This window comes from Mastigoproctus giganteus, chromosome 1 (genome assembly GCF_048544385.1).
Source record: "Mastigoproctus giganteus isolate SK-2022 chromosome 1, ASM4854438v1, whole genome shotgun sequence".
NCBI lineage: Eukaryota > Metazoa > Arthropoda > Arachnida > Uropygi > Thelyphonidae > Mastigoproctus > Mastigoproctus giganteus.
In genome coordinates, this window is record NC_143575.1 from 890726 (window position 1) to 912737 (window position 22012).

Genomic DNA, 22012 nt, shown 5'->3' on the forward strand with positions numbered 1-22012 from the left:
CTTTCCTAGAAATATATTTGGTGAAGGCTGATTACATTAGAAAACTGAAATAAGATTCTGTTCTTGTGCAGTTTGAAAATATCCTGTGTTTTTTACACGAATATTTTACTTCATTAGGTATTTGATGAAAGTGCTCTAAGTCAGTCTGCTAGGGAGGAGCTTTATAAGTTGTATCCTGATGCTAAACGAGCTCATATGAAGAAAGGAGGAAATTTTCCTTATCTTAGTTGTAGCGACGAAGTCAATATGCACATACAGGTAAGAGAACATATGCAAAGTAATGTAATGCCATATTTTAATTTTTTAATCACAAAATAAGATTTGTCACATTTTTCATTATTATTTAAAACAGCAGCAAGTGAAATTGGGAAAATCAGATACAAAGCAAAAGGTAACTGCTTAAAAAAAAAATTCTGTTCTATGAAAACATTAATCTCTTATATAGAGATTATTTTTTTATATTTTATTGTAGATATGTGGATATATTTTATTCATATCAAAATTTCTTCTTGGTCATTCATTATTTTTTGTCATATTACTTTAGTTGTAGAATTTTTTTTTTTAAATGTTATTAACAACAGGCATTACCTGTGAAAAACAAAAATGGGAAACATTTTGTGCTTACTACACCTAAGTTGAAATTTGGCTAAAATTTTAGGTTTTTAAACAAAAGTAATTTCAATCCAGTGTTGTTTTTTTTTTTGTTTTTTTTTAAATACAAGTTAACACATTTTAAAATAATTAGTTTATTATAATTTAAAAATTTAAAATTTTTAAATTATAAACCTGCAAAATTTAAACTGGTATATCGATTTGAAAAATGGATTATTAGCTCAGAATGCTCAGAAATAGGTTAGCTACACGGTTTTATACTAAGTTGCCACCACATTTCACTACATGAGTAGATCCTATCCTATCCAGTGGATAGGATCTATCCAGTTATATTAAAGGAGGTGGCAAAGCAACTAAGCAAACCCTTAGCCATAATTATGAGAGCATCCTTGGACTTAGGGGAGGTTCCCATGGACTGGAGATGTGCAAATGTATCCCCAATTCACAAAGGGGGAATCGAAGGGTGATACGAGTAATTACAGACCAGTTAGTTTAACTTCTGTTCTGGGTAAAATAATGGAGTCACTGGTTAAAGATGCATTGCAGGATCATCTAGACAAGACTGCAGCAATAATTCAGACACAGCATGGGTTTGTTAAGGGAAAGTCTTGTCTGACAATTTATCAGTGATATTGATGAAGGTATATCAGGCTTAATGTTGAAGTTTGCAGATGATACAAAGGTTGGCAGGGTTGGTAATGACAGTAATGGCAGTGTGCTACTGCAACAGGATCTCGAAAATTTGGGCAGATGGGCTGAGAAGTGACAACTGAAGTTTAACCTTGACAAATGCAAAGTATTGCATATGGGTAGAAGTAACCCCAGAGGAACATACCAACTGTGTGGTTCTACACTTAAGGTGGTAGAAAATGAAAAAGACCTCGGAGTAATTGTGCAGTCAGATATGAAGTTTTCTGAGCAATGCAGACAGGCTGCCAGGGCAGGTCATGAGGTTTTGTCAATGATATACAGGAATTTTGCTAGCAGGGAAAAGGAGGTGATTGTCCCTCTGTATAAGGCAATGGTCAGGCCACATCTTGAGTACTGCGTACAGGTCTGAAGGTCTCATTTTAGGAAGGATGTAGATTTGCTTGACCTTGTGCAGAGAAGGGCAACAAGATTGGTGAGGGGAATGAAGGGATCCTCTTACCAAGAGAGGCTTAAGTTCTGCAAATTGCAGCAGCTGGAGACTAGGCACCTGCAAGGTGATCTGATTGAGGTGTATAAGACCTTGAATGGGTTGAGCACTCTGAATTCTGATGGGATTCTTCCACTTGTTCAGATTATGAACCTAAGGGGGCATAAAATCAAATTGAGGAAAGATAGATGTAGAACAGATGTGTGGAAATTTGCCTTTAGCCAGCAGATGGTTAAATGCTGGAACAAAATCTTCCATTAGTTGTGGAAGTTGATAGGTTAAATAAATTTAAGGAGGAACTGGACAAACATTTTGAGGGAATTGTTTTGTAATTTTTTTTTTGGCTGGGGCTGCATAAGCTCATACACTTGCTCTCTTGCATCACATGCTACTACTACGACAACTTCAAACTCACAGAACCAACTTTTCTTCTTCCTTATTTATTCCTTCTTATGGTTAGCCAACTGTTTTTCGTAATTGAATCTGCAGTTTTTTCTCTGACTGCTCCGTACTGATAATAGTAGATGGATCTCTGTCTTCTGACTTCTCAGAAGTCACAGAAGGCTCAGTTCTTTCTCTGACTTTCTTCCTCTTATACATTTACCTTCCAGTGACAGAAAATTCTGTCTATAGTTTTGCTGATGGTAACACATTGAATTCCACCTTCCGTTTTGAGAAATCTTTTGCTGCACAAACAGCTTGGACTTCTTGAATATCCACTACCAATTACTTAATTGCTAATCTCCAGGTAATTTTCAAATAGAAGAAAGATAATTTTGTTAATTTCAAACCTTCTGAAATCTTATATCTTGCAGAAAAGTATTCTTCTGTCCTATGCTTATCTTCGATGACACAGATTTCTAGACAAGATCACATTTTTATTAGCGATTATCCTGAATTCTAATCTCTCTTGGCATAAACACATCACAAACATTGCTTCTTCTGCATCTAAAAAACTGGGTATTTTCTTTCACTCTTGACCCTAAGTTTTCTGCTAAACCACTACTTACTCTGTACAAATCCCAAATCTGCCCTACTATGGAATATTGTTATCACATCTGGAGCAGTGCCCCCAAAAACCTCTTTCAGGCTTCTTGAGACTCCATTCAAAGGAGGGCTGTTATGTTAATCAATGACTCATCTAACAAACTCTCCCCACTCCTTCTGTCTCATAGATGATCTGTTACTTCCATGGGCACTGTTCTTATGAATTGGCTTCTATAATTCCTCCTCCTCTATCTTCCAAACAGTCCGAACATGTGCCACAACCAGTCGGCATCCTTTTACTGTCTAACTTCAAACTCACAGAACCAACTTTTCCATTTTCTGGAACAATCTCCCTTCACTTGTATTTCCTGAAAATACAGAGATATACTTACCCAGCTATATACGAGGTATGGGAATACAGTTCCTGGTCTGGTGCAATCAAAAGAGCACAAAGTGAAGAGCTCAAAAATGGTTTTATAATTCCCACCTAATTGAATGTGGTTATTACACAGTTCTAAAAGTTTCTGAAAAGAGTCAGTCAGCTCAGTGGTTATGTCCTCAATGTCCTGAAATCTCTTTCCTTTAATGGCAGTTTTCACTTTGGAAAGAGGAAGAATTCTGCTAGTGCTAGATTAGATATCTATACAATGCCATATTTCATCAGATATGTCTTCACAACGAGTGTGGAATGGGCAGGGGCACTGTCATGCAACAAGAATGAGCTGCCTTTCTCTCAAAATTGCTGCTTAACCTTGGAAGTGTGCTTCATTGGTCTTTGAAGCAACTGTACATAGTGTAGCATCGACTCTCTCTATCCCCTGAGGTGGAGAGAGTCAATACTACATTCTATGTACAGTTTGAGTATAATTTGAGAGTCAAATTAGTCGTGAATTTGAAAAACATGATCAGCATTATCTTGATTATGAACTTTTGTAAATGAAACTTTTTGGCCCTTGGTGATGATTTTGAAGTCCACCACATGCTCTGACACTTGCTCTCTGGATCACGATGGAACACCCACTCAGCCCCATTGACATCACATTTGAGGAAATTAGGATTGTCTTGAGATGAAGTCTGTATGATGACACTCTTCACTGTTTCTGCTCATCTGTGAGGCATAAATTTTGCACAGATTTCCTTTACCCTAAATCTTTGTGCAGAATTTGATGAATTGAATTCAACTCATCAGCCATTGTTCTGAGAGTCAAACGATGATCTCTTGCCACAATTTCCTGAACTTTTGCAACTCTCTCTCTCTCTCCACTTCAAGGAGTTGATGGATGGCCACTCATTGGATCATTGCAAACATCCTCATGTCTCTTTGAACAACTTTTGCCATTCAACATCATAAAATTCCACCCATTGTATGTTGAGTTGTTACATATGGATAGGCATTCTGTAGATTATTTGCACTTTACGCATTTGCAAACCTTCCAGAAAAATCATGCTAAGGTGTGTAGAATATTCCAGAATGTAAAGAGTGAAAGTAATAATTTTGTATTTTTCAGTTGCTACAAATAATGTTGGTGGTACAGAAATAGGAATATTTTTATTATATGCATAAATATTACAATATGGTGTTATATTGACACTCTCTTTTTCTCTCTCTCTCTCTCTCTCTCTCTTGTAGGTGCACCTGCGACAGTTTCAGTCTACTAAAATGTCTGCATGTGAATTTGATATACCTGACTCTTCTAGTATGGAATCTGCATCTACATGCAGTCCTGTGGGAGACATATGAAACATGTCCACAACATTCATTGGATGTATAATTTTTGAATATAAAGATTTTCTTCTCAGAATGAACAGGATCACTTGAAATTTTATGCATGTTTCAGATGCACATCTTTGTCTTCATACCTCTGAATTGGACACCAGAGGTGTGTATGTGTGCATACAGGTGTCTAAAGACAGGCATGATATTTTTGAGTAGTAAAGCTGATTTGGTATTTATAAAATAATGGCATATTTGAGCAATTACTTTCCTATAAATATCATTAAAGTGTTATAGTATAAATATCTACACCTTCTAAGATAACATATTAATGATATTTGTCCTGATGCTAAGATATTTAAAGAGAAAAGTTTGATCGTCTGTAATTTAGAACACTGGCATAAGTTTTGAAAACATTTAATTCTTTGTCGAATATGCAAAACAGCATGTTTCACGACTTCTACATGCCCTCTGACATTCTAACACAAAAAGAAAAAAAAATAAATAAATTAATTTTGTAATTACATCATGTTAACAGTGTTAAGTCAGTATTCAATTACCTGTCCTTAATGGTCTTGAAATGTTATGCCATTTTAACTAAATTTAACATAAAAATAAACGTTGGAATGTTGTCGTGTCAGCATCCTAGTTTTCAGATGAGTGCATTGATCTCCGTAGAGATAATCCTTCGAAGATTTTATCAAATGAGAAGTTGAATTTATTTTGATGACTTTTTCATTTGGTATGTATGCTACTTTTTTTCAGTATATGCTGTTGGCAGTTTTATTTAATACTGTGTACAGATATGGGATAAATATTTCAGTTATCACTGAAGGATAACTGTAGTGCTTATTGTATATACAATATAATTTTTTATCAAATATTTCTTTGTATTGCTTGGTACTGTTGAATAAGCTATGGTCGTTTTTGTGTTTACCTTAACATATTGGTTCATGTATATAATCTTTTGCCTAACGTGTTTTTCTTTGTTTAATAATTTTATTTTTTTAAAAATTGATATACTAATCATTTCCGTCTATGAAAGCTATTTCATATAGTTACGGGTCGTTACAGTCACCTATTGGATACTGCCACTTTGTTACATATTCTTAAAATTTATTTCATTAATCAAAGCCAGTAACAGGTTATGAACTTCAGAATTTTACAGCAAGGTACACTGCTCAAAGCAGCTAGGAGACATTACAGTACGTAATACATTGACAATTCTTATATAAACATACGTGAATTGTCGATATTATTAATTTTCAACAAAAAATAATAAATACACAGGACATGCATAATGACATTCAAATAAACTCTAAGTGATAACTGCCACCCATTATCTTTATCATGCTTATTCGTTTTTTTTAAACAACTGGAAATGGTAGAATTTACAACTATTACCACTGATGTATATTTCATTTGACTTCATTTTCTCTTGAAAAATTCTTTATACTGAAATGAAATGAAAGGAAATTCTTTCATTTCATTTAATTTTAAAATCAGATGATTCCATGATGAACAATTCTGTTAATTGATAGAATATTTATCATCGATACTGCAATGCAGTTATTCTGTCAATGTTGAATATTAGGCGATTATTTATGGCAGCACAGCACATTTTCTTCCAGAACTTAAAACTTGTTTATAGCATCTCTAAATAGATCATTAAAAACACTTAACACTACAAAGAAAAAAAAAAGCATGAAATTGAATTCTAAATTGGAGAATAACATTAAGCCATTCCATGATATAACTGAAGGATTAAAGCCTAACTTATTAAAACCTTTTACTGTTAATCATGATGTCATCATTGGAGATGATAATCCCCTTATATTGAAGAAGTGCCAATGTCCCAGCAGTACATAAGGGGTGGATGATGCACTACAGAGGAGAAAATTGGTAAATATGGTAACGGTAAAAATAAATTTTTTTTTGTCCTATAACATTCTAGTTATGTGTCCATTTGTTTGGCAGAAAGGAATGGAATTGATCTAATTCAATTTTACTGGAATTTAAAATGTGTAATTTCACTACAACTGCTGTACAAATTGCCAATGTGGCATTAGGGCATGTTACTGCTATGGATAAAGAGATGGTTGAGTGGGAGAAGACAGGGAGTGGTTATCAATGGGCACCTGTTCTTGGTGGACAAAAGTTACTAGTGAAGTCTCCCAGGGTTCAGTTCTGGGCTCATTGTCATTTTCACTATTTATTAATGTTATTGACAGAGAAGCATTAAGCTCAATGTCTAAGTTCAGAAATGATGAAGAGGTTGGCAGGGTGGTTAATGACAGGAATGATGGTATGCTGATGCAACAAGATTTGGGAAAATTAGGTTCATGGGCCGAGAAATGGCAATTGAAGTTTAATATTGACAAATGCAAGGTACTGCATACGGGTAGTAGTAATTCGAGAGTACCGTGTGGTACTACTCAGGGAAGTGGAAAATGTAAAATACCTGGGGATAATTTGTGCAGTCAGATATGAAATTCTCTGAGCAGTACAGACAGGCTGCCAGGACAGCTCATGGATTTTGGATTTTTGTCAGTGATATACAAAAACTTTGCTAGAGATAAGGAGGCGATTATCCCCTTCTATAAGACCATGGTTAGGCTGCATCCTGAGCACTGTATACAGGTCTAGAGGCCTCACTTTAGGAGGATGTAGATCTGCTGATATGGGTGCAGAGAAGAGAAGAGAAACCAGGTTTGTGAAGGGAACAAAAGGATGCTCTTACCAAGAAGGGCTTCAGTTGTGCAAGTTGCAGCAGCTGGAGGCTAGGCCCCTATGGGGAATTTTGATTTAGTTGTTTAAGGCCTTGAATAGATTGATGGTATTTTTCCTCTTTCTGAGATTACACACGAGGGTGCATAAATTCAAGTTGAGGAAGGATGGTTGCAGGATCAATGTGTAGAAGTTTTCCTTCAGTCAGTGGGTGGCGATTTGTTGGAACAAACTTTCGTATATTGTTTTGGATGGTTCCACTAGACAAATTCTTAGCGGTATGGATGGGTGTAGTGTTTTTTTTTTTTTTTTTTGACTGATACTGATACTTGCATCACTAATACTAACTGCATTTTTGTTAATAATATATAAAAAATTAACTTCAACATTAAAACCGAAAATTAACACACTAATATATGTAAAAATTAATGATAAGTTATATCTATGGCACTATATTTCTGAATGTATGATTTATTGAAATTTTATAAATTATGGGGAACCCTCACCAACTTCATGGGATACATTACCACACATCTGGCAAGACTGAGGTCTTATAAGAAATGTGGAGTTGGGGAAAAGCAATAATGATGACAAACTATAAAGGGAAAAAAAAGATTGAATCTTAAAATTTTACATAATTAAAATTTCCATTCTTTATTCATCCTTCCTGTGTTACCGTTTCCTAATAGCATATATATTCTTGGCTTCTATGCACTCAGTTATAAAATTATTCCATAATTCAACTGTATTCATCCTCCCTATACTGTCTTCCAAGTTGAGAGGTTGTGTCTCATCTGAAATTGTCATAGGTTCTTTCCTGTAATTGAAAGTCCTGCCCTTACTTCTAAGTGATATCAGAATTCCCTGCCCAAATATTGAGTATCTTGTCATAAATTAGGTCTAATTTATGTCATAAATTAAATCTTGTCATTGAGTATCTTGTCATAATTAGGACTGGCCATGGTCCTGTTGCTACACAAGTAAGGAAGTTGTGGTTTCAACTCATATGATAAGTTATATCTATGTTGCCACAAAAAATACATAGCCCTCAGTCAATTTTGATGCCAAATATTTGGTTAATCTTAATTGCACATGTACTGCATAATGACAGTAAATATTTAAGATAACCAAGGCTAAAAAACTGTTTAGGCAATCCAGAGGAATTTTCATTGACAGCATATAATCATAGAAAGTATGCTGTCGGCTTCCTTGTTTTTACCTTCTGGCAACTAAGTTGTATGGTCCCACCCCCCTCCCAGAAATTCTGGATTTTCATCCATCAAAACAGCCTGATTATGGTTATGGACAGTCTATTTATGCTTTTTGGCTATAAAGTAAAACGAACCTGCACCTTTCCATTTTCCACCACGCTTATTTTGAAAAACAAAATTCCAGAACAATGTTCTGTCATAAAAAAACCCCAGCCCTACGCATACATACCAAATCAGCAGGGCTTTTCTTAGTAAATGTAGTCGCACTGGCATAGCTGCCAACTCCCCAGATTTATGATGGAGAATCTGCTTTTTTGACTTGATTTAACCTGTTCTCCATCATACTAGAATTGGCCATTTATTTTTGCAAAAGCAGTGTTTTCCTCTATCATTTTCTTTTCTCAAAAAAATAGTAAAACTGCATTAAGATCAGCATTTTTTAAATTTCATTAAAGAATACAGCTGTGATAAACACAAAAATAGTTTGCTATAATTGATAAGTTAGAAAAAAAATACGTTATGGCCCAGGGATGATACCCCTTTCTCAATTTAGAAAGCAACAAAAATCAAAAGTTTATTAAAAACTAATATAATTAAAGATTTATTTTCAAAGAAAATTTGTTTCAGAAAAGTTTTCTTCTAAACCAAATCGATTTTGCAAAAAAAAAAAAAAAAAAAAACTGCATTCAGATCTCTTTTTCGTGCAGTTTTGGAAATGCCATTGGTCACCAAGTTGAAACAGCACTATTATAAAAAATCTTTGGCTTGATATTTATGGAGGTGCAGAGTCTGCTACATTATCTTTCTTAAAGTGGCCATCATTAATTGGTCTAAAAGACTATGCCTGTATTTTTAATATAAAATGTGTGTGAGAGGAAAAACCAGTTTTGTTTTTTTTTTTGTTTTTTTTGCATTTTTTGGTTAATAAAACTGTTTCCTTGTGCCTAATCTGTAATCTCTTTTTGAAAGTCAACAGTTGGCAGCTATGCAATGAACTTTCAGCAGTTGTAAGATTGAACTGCCACTTTTTTTTTTTATTAATCTTCCCTATATTTAATAAGATTCCTTATTAAATATGAAGAATAATAGCCCAATCAATCATTATTGGCATTCATTAGGATAGCATAAAAATTAGTTATGTGGAGAGCATTTTGCAATTAGTTTCTTATTAATCATCAGTACAACAAACATACTTTTTTAATTGATTGGGGGAGCTTTTAATTTTTATAGAGTTTAATTATAAATGGACCATCCAATATGTGGTGAAGTTGATTGATACTGACTACCGTGGAAAGTTAGCATTATATGAATTTAATGCTAACAAGCATAAATGTCAATATTTTTACCTCATATGACTCGAATGTACTGTAATGGCTGTATCAAGCCTTTGGTATCCCTCTACAGTGGTGACTAACTTTGGGCACTGGCAACCAAATATTAAACAAATTTGCCAAGGCCTCAAATGAGCATGGCTTATTCGGCATATCTAAGTATTATACCCAATGTGGATGGATGCAAAGTTTTTCAAATTTTTTATTTATTTATTTTTTATTTTTATTTTGTACATATCTGTATAGTAAGAACTGATTATAATATTGTATAGTTGAATATTAAATACTGTTATTCTGAAAATATGAGGATGGATCAGTGAAATAATGGTAAACTATTTAGTTTTTATTTTTTTATTCTCGATTATTCAGAAGCAAATAAAAGGAAACTACTTTCATATTTCTACTTTCTTAGTTGTAGTGTTAATGGTATGGTGTTTATACATAAGTCATAATTTTGCTAAATAATGGATAAACAGTTAATTGTAAGGATCTCATCCCAGCTATGAGACCACATATGAAAGAAACCACTTTCATATTTCTTTGTTAAATGATATAATGTGATAATTTAAATGTGATGTTATTAATGTGGTGTTTATACCTTTTATTTTTACACAGGTAAATTCTCTTTGTAAACATTTCTAGCACAGTACATTTTTGCTGAAATTATTTTGGAAGGTTATATAGGGTGCCTTAAATAAAGTAAAATTCTGCATTAAATGGGTGGTAAGAGTTCTTTTTTTTAATACATCACAGAAGTCAAAGAAAAGTTTAATGCTGAGGGCTGTTGCTCAATTCCATGAGAGATCACAGGCCCACTCCATTTGTGAGTTTTAAATTATACTCGTGCTTGTAGGCCCGAGCAAGTGGGCCTTTAATGTTAGATAGACTAGACCTCACATAATAAAAATTCAGGAAACACGAGTAATGCAGTGTTGCGTGAGAAAAAGATTTAATACGGAAATTTAAAAGAAAATCTGTTCATTGCAGAAATTTCCAAAAATACTTTTCATAGAACTAAAATTTTAAGAATAAATTTGTGTACACTTAATTATATGTGCTATAGAGGTAAATATTTAAAGACTACAAGTTTGTAAGGACTCCACTGATATGATATTAATGTACCAGGCAACTTTTACACTTTTCTTTAAATTTACAAGTGTGCGTGTGTGTGCGGGCGCGCACTGATTTCTTTCAATTTTTATTTGAAGTTGGTTTTTGTGAACTATTATTGTCCTCCCTCTCAATTGGCTGGCACATTTAATTTGCATTTTGTTATATATTTTCTTAAAGTATTTAAAGACAAAATGCACAAGGCATAATTCCATATGGGTTTAAGCAAATAGCTATATCGGTGTAGATACACCATAGTTTACCCATAAATTTAAACTACATATGTAGTGTAAAGGCATCGTTTTAATTGTATTTTGTATTGTAGCTGCCTTCACAACGAGGCACCAGGTATTGCAGTACTTTAAATAAATAACACTTCTCTAGTCGAGAAGAATACTGTTATATATTCTCATTATTATTCTGAGAGTAAATAACAGTAGTAGAATGCCAGTTTATCAAACTCTAATAGAGGACTGAATGATTTTGTGATTACTGAGAAAAAAAGTGGAAGAGAAATTGTTGGTGTTAAACATGAAAAAAAAAGAAAAGAAACCTGGGATGATGAGATCTGATTATATCAGGGGAGGCAGCAGAGGGGATAAGCAAAGTTGAAGCAAACACTTACCCATAATTATGAGGGCATCTTTTTTGATTCCGGGGAGGTTCTTATGCACTGGTGATGTGCAAATGTATTCCAAATTCACAAAAGTGGGTTCAAAGGGTGACATGAGTAATTACAGACTTGTTAGTTTAACTTCTTTTCCAGAGAAAATAATGGAGTCATTGGTTAAAGAAGTAATACAGTACCATTTGGACAAGAAAGCAATTATACTGCTGTAAAAACATGGATTTGTTAAGGAGTGGTCTTGTCTGATTGGATACTATGATGCAGTAACATAGGAACTGGATACAAAAATTAATTTTGATATCATGTACTTGGATTTTAGGAAAGCTTCTGATACTGTTCCATGTAATAGACTGCTGTAAAAATTGGAGCACATGTGGCATTAACAGTAAGTTACTACTATAGATAAAGGGATGGTTGAGTGGGAGAAGACAGAGTGGTTATTAATGAAACTACTCATGGACTAGTGTTATTAGTGCTTCGATCATTGTTATTTTCTATATTTGTTAATGATATTGATGAAGGTAAATCATACTTAATGTCTAAGTTAGTAGATGATAAAAAGATTGGCAGAGCAGTTAATGACGACATTCTACTGCAACAGGATCTAGAAAACTTAGGCAGATGGGCTGAGAAATGGCAACTGATATTTTTTGCATCCATTTCCAACGTGGTCAAACTGGATGCAAAAAATTATTTCAATATCATATACTGGGATTTCAGGAACGCTTTTGATACTGTTGCACATGGAAGACTGCTTTACAAATTGAGCAGTATGGCATTAAGGGCAAGTTGCTGCAATGGATAAAGAGATGGTTGAGTGGGAGACAGCAGAGAGTGGTAATAAATGGACACTGCTCTACGTGGAATAATGATAGTGGAGAGCCCCAGGGTTTGGTGCTGGGCCCATTGTTGTTTTGTGTATTTATCGATGAAGGTATATCAGGCTTAATGTCCAAGTTTGAGGATGGGTTAGCAGGGTTGTTAATGAAACTATGCTATTGCAACAGAATCTAGAAAAGTTAGGCAGATGGGCTGAGAAGTGGCAACTAAAGTTTATCATTGACAAATGCAAAGTACTGCATATGGATTAACAGTAACCCAAGAGAAACATAACAACTGTGTTGTACTACACTCAGGAGGTGGAGAATGAAAAAGACCTGGGGTATTGTGCAGTCAGATATGAAGTTCTCTGAGCAGAGCAGGGCATGGAGTTCTGTCAATGATATATAGGAATTTTGCTAGCAGAGACAAGGAAGTGATTATCCCCTTGTATAAGGTAATGGTACTGTGTACAGGTCTGGAGGCCTCATTTTAAGAAGGATGTAGAGTTGCTAGGAGTACAGAGGAGGAGAACAAAGGGGTGCTCTTACCTAGAGAGGCTTTAGTTCTGCAAGTTGCAGCACCTGAAGACTAGGCACCTGCAAAGTGATCTGAGTGAGGTGTATAAGGCCTTGAATGGTTTGAGCAGGCTCAATGCTGATGGGATACTTCTGCTTGCTCAGATTAAGAACCTGAGGGGGCATAGATTTAAATTAAGGAAAGACAGTTGTAGAATAAACGTGCAGAAGTTTTCCTTTAGCCAGCGGGTAGTTGATTGCTGGAACAGACTTCCATCTGTTGTTGTGGAAGTTCATAGCCTAAATAAATTTAAGGCTGAACTAGACAAACATGTAGAGTAAATTGATTTAAAATGCAAGATACTGCATATGGGTAGCAGTAAACCCAGAGTAATGCACCAACTGTGTGGTATTATACTAAGGGTAGTGGAAAATTAAAAAGATTGTGGATGCAGGTAACTGTGCAATCAGATAAAAGTTCTCTGAGCAATGCAGACAATCTACTAGGCCAGCTTGTGAGGTTTTGAATGATGTACAGGAGGTTTGCTAGCAGGAAAAAGATGATTATCCCATTGTACAAGGCAAAGTTTAGGCTGCATCTTGAGTACTGCATACAGGTCTGGAGGCCTCATAACGTAATTATTATGTACTGTAAATCAGCAAAAATACACACTCAATATTTTGTTGTTCCTCCTCCTTGAGTTGAAATTACAGCCTTGCAACGATCTGGCATAGAGTTTAATCAACTTCTGGATATATGGTTGCCCAATTTCAAGGTAACACACCTTTGCAATGCTCTCCTGCAGCTGAATCTTACTTGTTGGCTTCTGAGCAATTTTAGATGACATTATGTACCAGCAGTTTTCAATAGGGTTCAAATGTGCACTGTGGCCAGTCCAGTCCAACACTGCAATGCCAGCATTTCTGAGGTATGACTGCACCTTAAGGGAAAAAACAAGGGAAAACACTGATGTATGTTTTAAGCCTTGAGACAAACTCATCATTTAGACTTCTGACATATCGCTTCCCATCCGAGCCATGCAGGTTGAAATTCGATTCGTCAGAAGAGATGACTGTCCCATTGCTCTTTTGTCCATGAAACATGCGTTTTAGCCTAAGCAAGTTGCTTCTTCCTCATTTGTTGGGTCAACAAAGGCTTCTTCTTCTTGGTCCGATAGGCATGCACACCATATTCCGAAAGCCGTCGTTGGATAGTTCGCTTCAACACCATCTCAAAGTCAAGATCACGAAGGCATAGTCATTCTCTTACGGGCTGATCCACATCTTCTCTTCACGTCACTGGTTTCACGCTTTAATTTCAGCACCTGGGATATTGTTGACTGGTGGCAGCCTATTTTTCAGCGATAGCATGCCCTTCCTGGGACAGCAACAGCTACACTTTTTTTTCTTGGTGTCAACTTAACATATGAAGCCACGCTTACACCTCCATAAAACAGGATAGTAATAAGCATGTATACCCTTCCAACGCCATATTTATAGAAACGGCTGATGCAATACCTTTGCTTTATGACAAACAAAATGACCGTAATCAATATCTTATACATTTCACTACAAATTTTACTTTTTTTAAGGTGATGCAGTTTTTTTGTCCACCACTGTATGTTATTACAGACAAGAGTGCATCCTTTACTGTATGACCTATACTTTGTACAGTAACTGGCACACATACATGCTGTAATAGATTACTATTAGAAATAGAAGTACAGTAGAACGTTGGTTATCCGGAATAATTTGAAAGGCTGATCTTTCTTTTTTTTATATATATTAACAGTAAGCTCCGGTTATAGTGGTGGCGTTTGAAAATTGAATTTGATTATAACCAGAGATAGAACGAGTTTACGACCTGTTTATAACAGATTGTACAAACAAAAAGCCCAATAAACCGAAAACTGCAAATTGTTTTATGATTGTGACCTTCAGAAATGTGCTTTAGAAAAATATCACAAAGACCTCTGTTTTCTCGGAAACCATGAGTGAACTTTAGATTAGTTTAGCTCCAGATTCGGTAAGAATGATATCGGCTGATTTATTATTTTTCTCAATTTTTTAAGGAAAACGTGCAGTTTTAACATTGCAAAAAAAAACAACAAAAATTTAGGTAATCTCTCCAAAGAGTTTAATGTGGGTACTTTACAACATCAAGAAAAATTCCAATGCTATAACAGAATTTGTGTCGATTATGGATAGTGAAGGAGGATCTAGCAGGAAAAAGACGGTCAAAACCTGAAAATGCCACTTTAGAGAGTGCACTTGCTTTATTTATTTATTTTTTTTTTTGTTTTCTTCAGAGCGAAGTTGAGGTGAACCAGTGTCTCACCCAATGGTTATGTGAAAAAGCTCGATTTAATTGAAAATTAAGAGGTAATGGAGATTTTAAGGCAAGTACGGGTTGCCTAAAAACTTTAAACTGAGACACAGTAATAGTTGAACTAGATATTCAAGGCAAGAAACTTTCTCCAGAAAAATTGGTGGCAGTGTCCTATAAAAGTAAGTTCACTTGAGTTATAGCAAATTGCGAGAAAGAAAACATTTATAATATTGATGAGATGGGCTTATTTATGGAAAGCATTACCAAGAAAAGCCATAGCCACTAAAAGAGAAAGAAATGCCTGCACCAAGTTTTAAGATTAGAAAAGAGTGAGTTGCAAATGCCACTGGGACGTACAGTTATCTGTGCTCGTTATCAGTAAGTTGAAAAAATCGAGAAGATCTAAAAATCTTTCTAATTTTCCTGTTTTGTATAAAATCATAAAAATGCCTAGATGGATGTTTCTGTTTTCCGAGATTGGTTTATAATTTTTTATATTTAATTTATTCGTAAGGTAAGAATTAAATGAATCATTTAATTCTTACATTAAATGAATCGATTAAATAAACCTTACCTTAAATTTATTTAATCTTATCTGAAAAATTTTCCGGTTCGATTATTCTGGAAGAGATCTGATATCAGTTATTACGGATAACTGACGCTCTACTGTATTACGGAAATGAACGAATCAAATTTTCACACATTCAAAAATATATATTGCTGGTCAGAATGCTATCCAATATCATTAGAGGTGAATTTCTCCAAAAAAATACAACAGCCTTGATCCAACCTATAGATGAAGGTAAAATCTACACATTTAGTATTAATAGAAACATACAATGCAAGCTTATGCAGCATCATCCAAAAAAAAAAAAAAAAACACTCCCATTTCATCCCTCCATTCATTCCAAATGCCTGTCCATCTCATCCTTAAATTTATTTAGGCTATCAACTTCCCCAGCAAAAGATGGAAATCAGTTCCACCAATCAACCACCTGCTGGCTAAAGGCAAATTTCCACATATCTATTCTACAACTGTCTTTCCTCAATTTGAACGTATGCCACCTCCAGGTTCTTAATCTGAGCAAGAAGAAGAATCCCATCAGCATTCAGTTTACTCAACCCATTCAAGGCCTTATGCACCTCAATCAGATCACCTCGCAGGTGCCTAATCTCCAGACACTGCAATTTGCAGAACTTAAGCCTTTCTTCGTAAGAGCATCCCTTTGTTCCCCTCACCAATCTTGTTGCCCTTCTTTTGTACTTGTTCTAGCAAATCTACATCCTTCCTAAAATGAGGCCTCCAGGTCTGTACACAGTACTCTAGGTATGGCCTTGTACAACGGGATAATCACCTCCCTGTCCCTGCTAGCAAATTCCTATATATCATTGACAAGACTCCATGACCTGCCCTGGCAGCCCATCTCCACTGCTAAGCAAACTTCATATTTGATAGCACAATTACCCCCAGGTCTTTTTCACTTTCCACTTCCCTGAGTGTTCGTTTCTCTTGGGTTATTGCTACCCATATGCAGTACCTTGCAATTGTCAATGTTAAACTTCAGTTGCCACTTCTCAGCCCATTTGCCCAACTTGTCTAGATCCAGTTGGAGTAGCATACTGTCTTTACTGTCATTAACAATCCTTCCACCCTTTGTATCATCTGCAAACTCCACTAATAACATTTGTCCATGAATAGCAGTCTCCATTCATTACGACTCTGTCGTCTCCCACTCAACCATCGTAGCAACTTACCCTTAATGCCATACCTCTCCAAATTGTAGCAGTCTTCCATGTGCAACAATATCAAAAGCTTTCCTGAAATTGAAGTATATGATATCAAAATTTTTTTTTGGCATTCAGTTCCTTTGTGACTACATCATAGTATCCAATCGAAATGGTCAGACAAGACCTCCGTTTAACAAACCCGTGCTGTGTCTTAACTATTACTGCAGTCTTGTCTAGATGATCCTGCAGTGCTTCCTTAACCAGTGATTCCATTATTTTCCCTGGAACACAGGGTTAAACTAACAGGTCTGTAGTTACTTGTGTCACCTTTTGAACCCCCTTTGTGAATTGGTGATACATTTGCACACCTCCAGTCCATGGGGACCTCTCATAATTATAGCTAAGGGTTTGCTTACTTCCTCAGCTGCCTCCTTTAATAGAACTGGATAGATCCTGTCCACCCCTGGTGCCTTCCTTATGTTTAACTTCAACAATTCTCCTCCACTTTTCTCTCAGTTATTACAAAACCACTTAGCTCCTGTTAGAGTTTGATAAACTTCTGTCATTCCTCTCATTGAATAACTCCTCGTGTGTGAATGTAGATGCAAAATACTCATTCAGTTTATCAGCTACCTGAGCATGATCATCCATAATCAACCCATCTATGTTTAGTGATTGATCCCTTTCCTTCTAGAGCAGGGATTGGTAACCTGCAGCTCTTTTTTAGTCCATATGAAGCAATATGAAGCGAAGAGAAATGGTTTAGAGGACTTAAAAATCAAGGACATGTGGAGTATAAGACTAAAATGCCTTAAAACTGAAATTGAGGATTTGGAGAAGCAAAAGGCTGCCCCTGCAATTCTACATAAATGGATGCCAATAGATGAGTTGAAAAAGCAAGACCAAATTGCGTTCAATGTGTGGTGTAGCTTACCGGACACATATATAAATTTGAAAATATTTGGTATTTGCGTTTCGACTTCTCTCAGTATTTGGTTCGACGTATTTATGCAAGCAAATATTTTCAAACAGGAACTATATTAAAAATAAATCAAGAAACTGTCTGAACAATGAGTGTCTCTCAGCATACTTCTCTGATGTTGAGAGACTTGCTCAAGAAGTTCAGCAGCAAGTCACTAATTAGAAAGATTATTAATAAATAATATATATTTTTATAATGAAACGCCTTCCCACTCTATTCTATTTCTTAAACCCCCCCTCCCAGTTTTAGCTGAAGTGCGGCTCTTCGGATGATATATATTTTTTTAAATTAGATCAACACCCAAAAAGGCTGCCGACCCCTGTTCTAGAGTTTACATAAGTAAAGAACTCTTTGCCAAGGATTTCTCATAATCTGCCTTTGCCTGCCTAACCTCCTTTGTGACTTGATTACAGACAAGTTTATATCTGCCATAGGCTTCTGTGTCACCCGATAATTTATATGCCTACCATACATTTTTCTTCTCTGCCACGAGCCTCATTAATTCATCACATCCATTTAGGCCTGAACCTTGAAAAGTTATTTCTTAGTTGGAATGAAAAGCCTAGTAGTCTCCAAGATTAAGTCCCTGAAGGCTTCCCATTTATAATTCAACATTGGTAACTTCAGTTGATCCCACTGTACAGAATTTAAAAACTATCTGAGATCCCCCCTGTGAAAGGGGATGACCTTTATGAAAGCAAAAGATCTTACCTTTAGCCTTGATGGTAGTTACATCTTTAAGTAATTCCCATATCAATTCATCATGTTCACTGTCACTCATTGGTTCCTTTTTCTGTAAATTCTTAATGCATGAATAATCACTGCTGATAATCAGATCAAGAGTAGTACTCCTCTGGTTGCCTCTTGAACATGGTGCTGTAGAAAACAGTCGTCCAAAAAAAGTCTTGCTAGTGTGCGAGTGACCAACCCACAAGTTCCAGTCAATATCTGGAAAGTTAAAATCCCCCATTATAGGACATACTGGCTCACTATTTCTCTGGACAATGCTCATTATTCTCATCAGGCCTATAACAAACACCTCTCATTTTTCCTTTCCCAGTGCTTATGCCACACCAGACTCAACATTGCATTGTCCACCAACATCAATTGGATGCACTTCCTTGGATTTTGTGTTTCTTAACTAATATCATAACCCTTCATGTCCTGTCTATTCTTTCTGTACAAATTGTATTCCTCAAATTCTGCACCACTTATATCTGTGTAACACCACATCTCTGATACCCCAACAATATAATATCATAACCCTTCATGTCCTGTCTATTCTTTCTGTACAAATTGTATTCCTCAAATTCTGCACCACTTATATCTGTGTAACACCACATCTCTGATACTCCAACAATATCTGCCTTTGATGTCTTGACTAGTACTTCAAGCTCATCAAATTTATTAACTATACTCCTAGAATTGCTGTACATGCAAGTATACATGCACCTGTTTCTACTGTTAGTTACTAACACAGCCCATGTATTTATTTGTTCCACTATGATTCCCAACAGTCCTGGAAATCTCCATTGCCCTGCTTTCCATGCTACTCATTACAATAGAAGCAGTGCAAGAATCACTTTTGCCTGTGGCCACTGTTAACCTTTTAGTCTGTGTATCCCACAAGCTAGCAGTTTTCTGACCCACCTAACACTGCCTCAATTCAAATATTCTTGCACCCTTTATATTTAAGTATACCCCATCTCTATTGAAGCAGTCTCTCCTGTCAACAGGCACAGACCAGGCTGAAAAAAATTCTTGAGCTGTGCACAATCTCTCCAGGGCCGAATTGATCGACAAGCCTGTCATCATACACTCCCTTCTATTGTGCCTGGGCAGAATTGCAGACACTTTCACATTCAACCCTAATTTGCAACTTATTCCCCGTCTCCCTGACAATAGAGTAACCAACAGAGTAAGTTTCCTTTGGGACCAATGCATTCTGCCCTGGAGATGACTTCTGTATTGCCTGATGCACAGGAGTCAGCTGTGTCATTGAGCTGGGCAGCTGAGAGCATGTGGGCCCCTCGTATTAATTTCTTTTTCGAGGGCATGTACCCTACACCTCAATCTCTCAAACGCCCATTAGAAGATGGGAGACCATACCTACAGGCCTCCGTAGCCGAGTGGTCAGGGGCGGGAGTGCAGTAGCACACGCTCTTTGAGTAGACCGGGGTTCAAGCCCCTGACTGCTGAATACGGTCATTCTGCCAACCTGCATTGGACCAGCGTGGCAGATTATGATCCACTTCCCTCAGCATGAATTGTTGAGGAGGCTTCCATCCTGCAGTGGGTTGATAATGGCTGCACTTTACCTTTTTTTTTTTTTATAGGGAGAAGCAGAAATCTAGTAGTGTACATATTTTTTTAAAAAAAAGTTTATTGGCACCAGCACGAGCATGCCACACACACAGTAAATCCATGCAGCAATGTTTTACTTTACTTTTTATTTAATTTTTTTGATGTTTTTTTAACTTTTTTTTTACATTATTAGTTTTAATTAAATTTTCTGATTTCTGTAAGGTTCTATAGATACACAGTTATTGCAAAATAATGGCTGAACTGTGCTTGACAACTTTTTTATGACATTACACATGAAAAGGTTTAATTGAAGAGCAAGCATATCTTGTCATTATATATATGTATTTTTATTGAAAAGTAATTTTCAATTAGGGCAGTGATTTTCTGGAACACATATACTGCACTAAATCAGGAATACAGTACTTATAAACTGGATGTAGAAAATATGCCTTTAATTAAAGAGTATTGAACACTTGGAACAAGTTAGTACTACAATTAAAAAACATGAACAAAAACTTAGGTGTGAATTCAAAAGTTAGAATAAAAAGAAGTGATTAGATTCTGGCCATGGGTTTAGATAAAATACTAATGAAATTTGGATGTTTCTTATAATTTGAACAAGGAATTTTATACATTTCTGCTTAGAGTATTATCTACATACTTTTTTTTTTTTTTTTAATCTGAAAACATTTCAAATCCTCCCGTTTCCCTATTAGTATTCTTTCATTCCAGGATACTGTGAATTATGGGACATTATATTATTTTATTATTTTATTTTTTTTGAATTAACAGACACCAGGTGAGCAAAAGTGTATCTTTCTTCTAGGCAACTCTCCATTCCCACATGGTGTCTGTGATGTTTTCAATTTGCTGGCTAAATGTGAACAGCTGACAAAAATAAAGATGTTCACACTGCATCTGCTAGACACTACATGAATGAGTTTCAATGTGGGGGTAGTTACCTTAAATTCTAAGAAAATATGATTTAGTGGATCACTATTTTCAATTCAATAAAATGACTAAAAACTAATTTTTCACAATGTTTTTTACAGGGTGCAAGTGAATGAAGGTTAAAAGTAGCTATTGCTTTAAAGTACTTTATTACTCCTCTCTATTCAGAACAAAAAGAGAAAGATACTTGGTAACCAAAAAGTGAATTTAGTAAACAGAATTATTAAAAGAGAAAGAGAGAATATTACTTCCTATCAGATTAAGCACTGTACTACAAACAAATTTTGAGCAAACTGATCAAGTTTATTGAAATAAATTACTTCACTAAAACATCTCAATAACCCAACTGTTTTTTATGCCAGTTGTAACAATGTTTCAAGATCATTATCAAGTTTTGAATACAGAGGAATCCCATTAATGACTGATATTTAAAATTAGTTATTCCTGTCCTTCTCCCAGGAATTAAAACCCATTTCTTTTCATTGGTAAGGGAGTACTTTGTCATAGCTTTGTCACTGTGTCATCAGTAAGTTTACACCGTAGTGTAAATGATGCCAGAATGAGTAACATTGAAAATGCAAGATGTGATACCACCTTGGGTTGTATTCAGTTTTTTTTTTTAATATCTAGTGTTTATATAGATTTGTATACTATCAATGTAAATTCTGTTTTACAAATTTACATTTTCTAAAAATTTGTTCTAAAGACGGCTAATAAAAGTTTTTCTGTGATTCAGATAAAAGTTAATAGCGAATGATTTAATTTGTTGTTAATAAAAATATCACTTCAATGAATAAAAATAAGAAAATATAGAGTTTATTTGTATATTTTCTTATTTTTCATCAGGTCAAAGAAATGTCACATTGGTAAGGAAGAATAAAAAGTCATGCATATGACCAGGTCTTTTTATATTGTAACGTTAA

General features: G+C 35.4%; 1 protein-coding gene across 1 annotated transcript in view; it reads left to right on the top strand.

Moving 5' to 3' along the window:
• Nucleotides 1–4865, top strand: part of LOC150090480 (maspardin-like) — a 100738-nt gene extending 95873 nt beyond the window's left edge. The window contains exons 8-9 of the mRNA XM_090378410.1: nucleotides 118–258; nucleotides 4368–4865. Coding sequence (XP_090234536.1) covers nucleotides 118–258; nucleotides 4368–4478 — 252 coding nt within the window. The 3' untranslated portion in view covers nucleotides 4479–4865. The remainder of the gene's footprint in view (nucleotides 1–117; nucleotides 259–4367) is intronic.
• Nucleotides 4866–22012: the final 17147 nt, after the last annotated feature.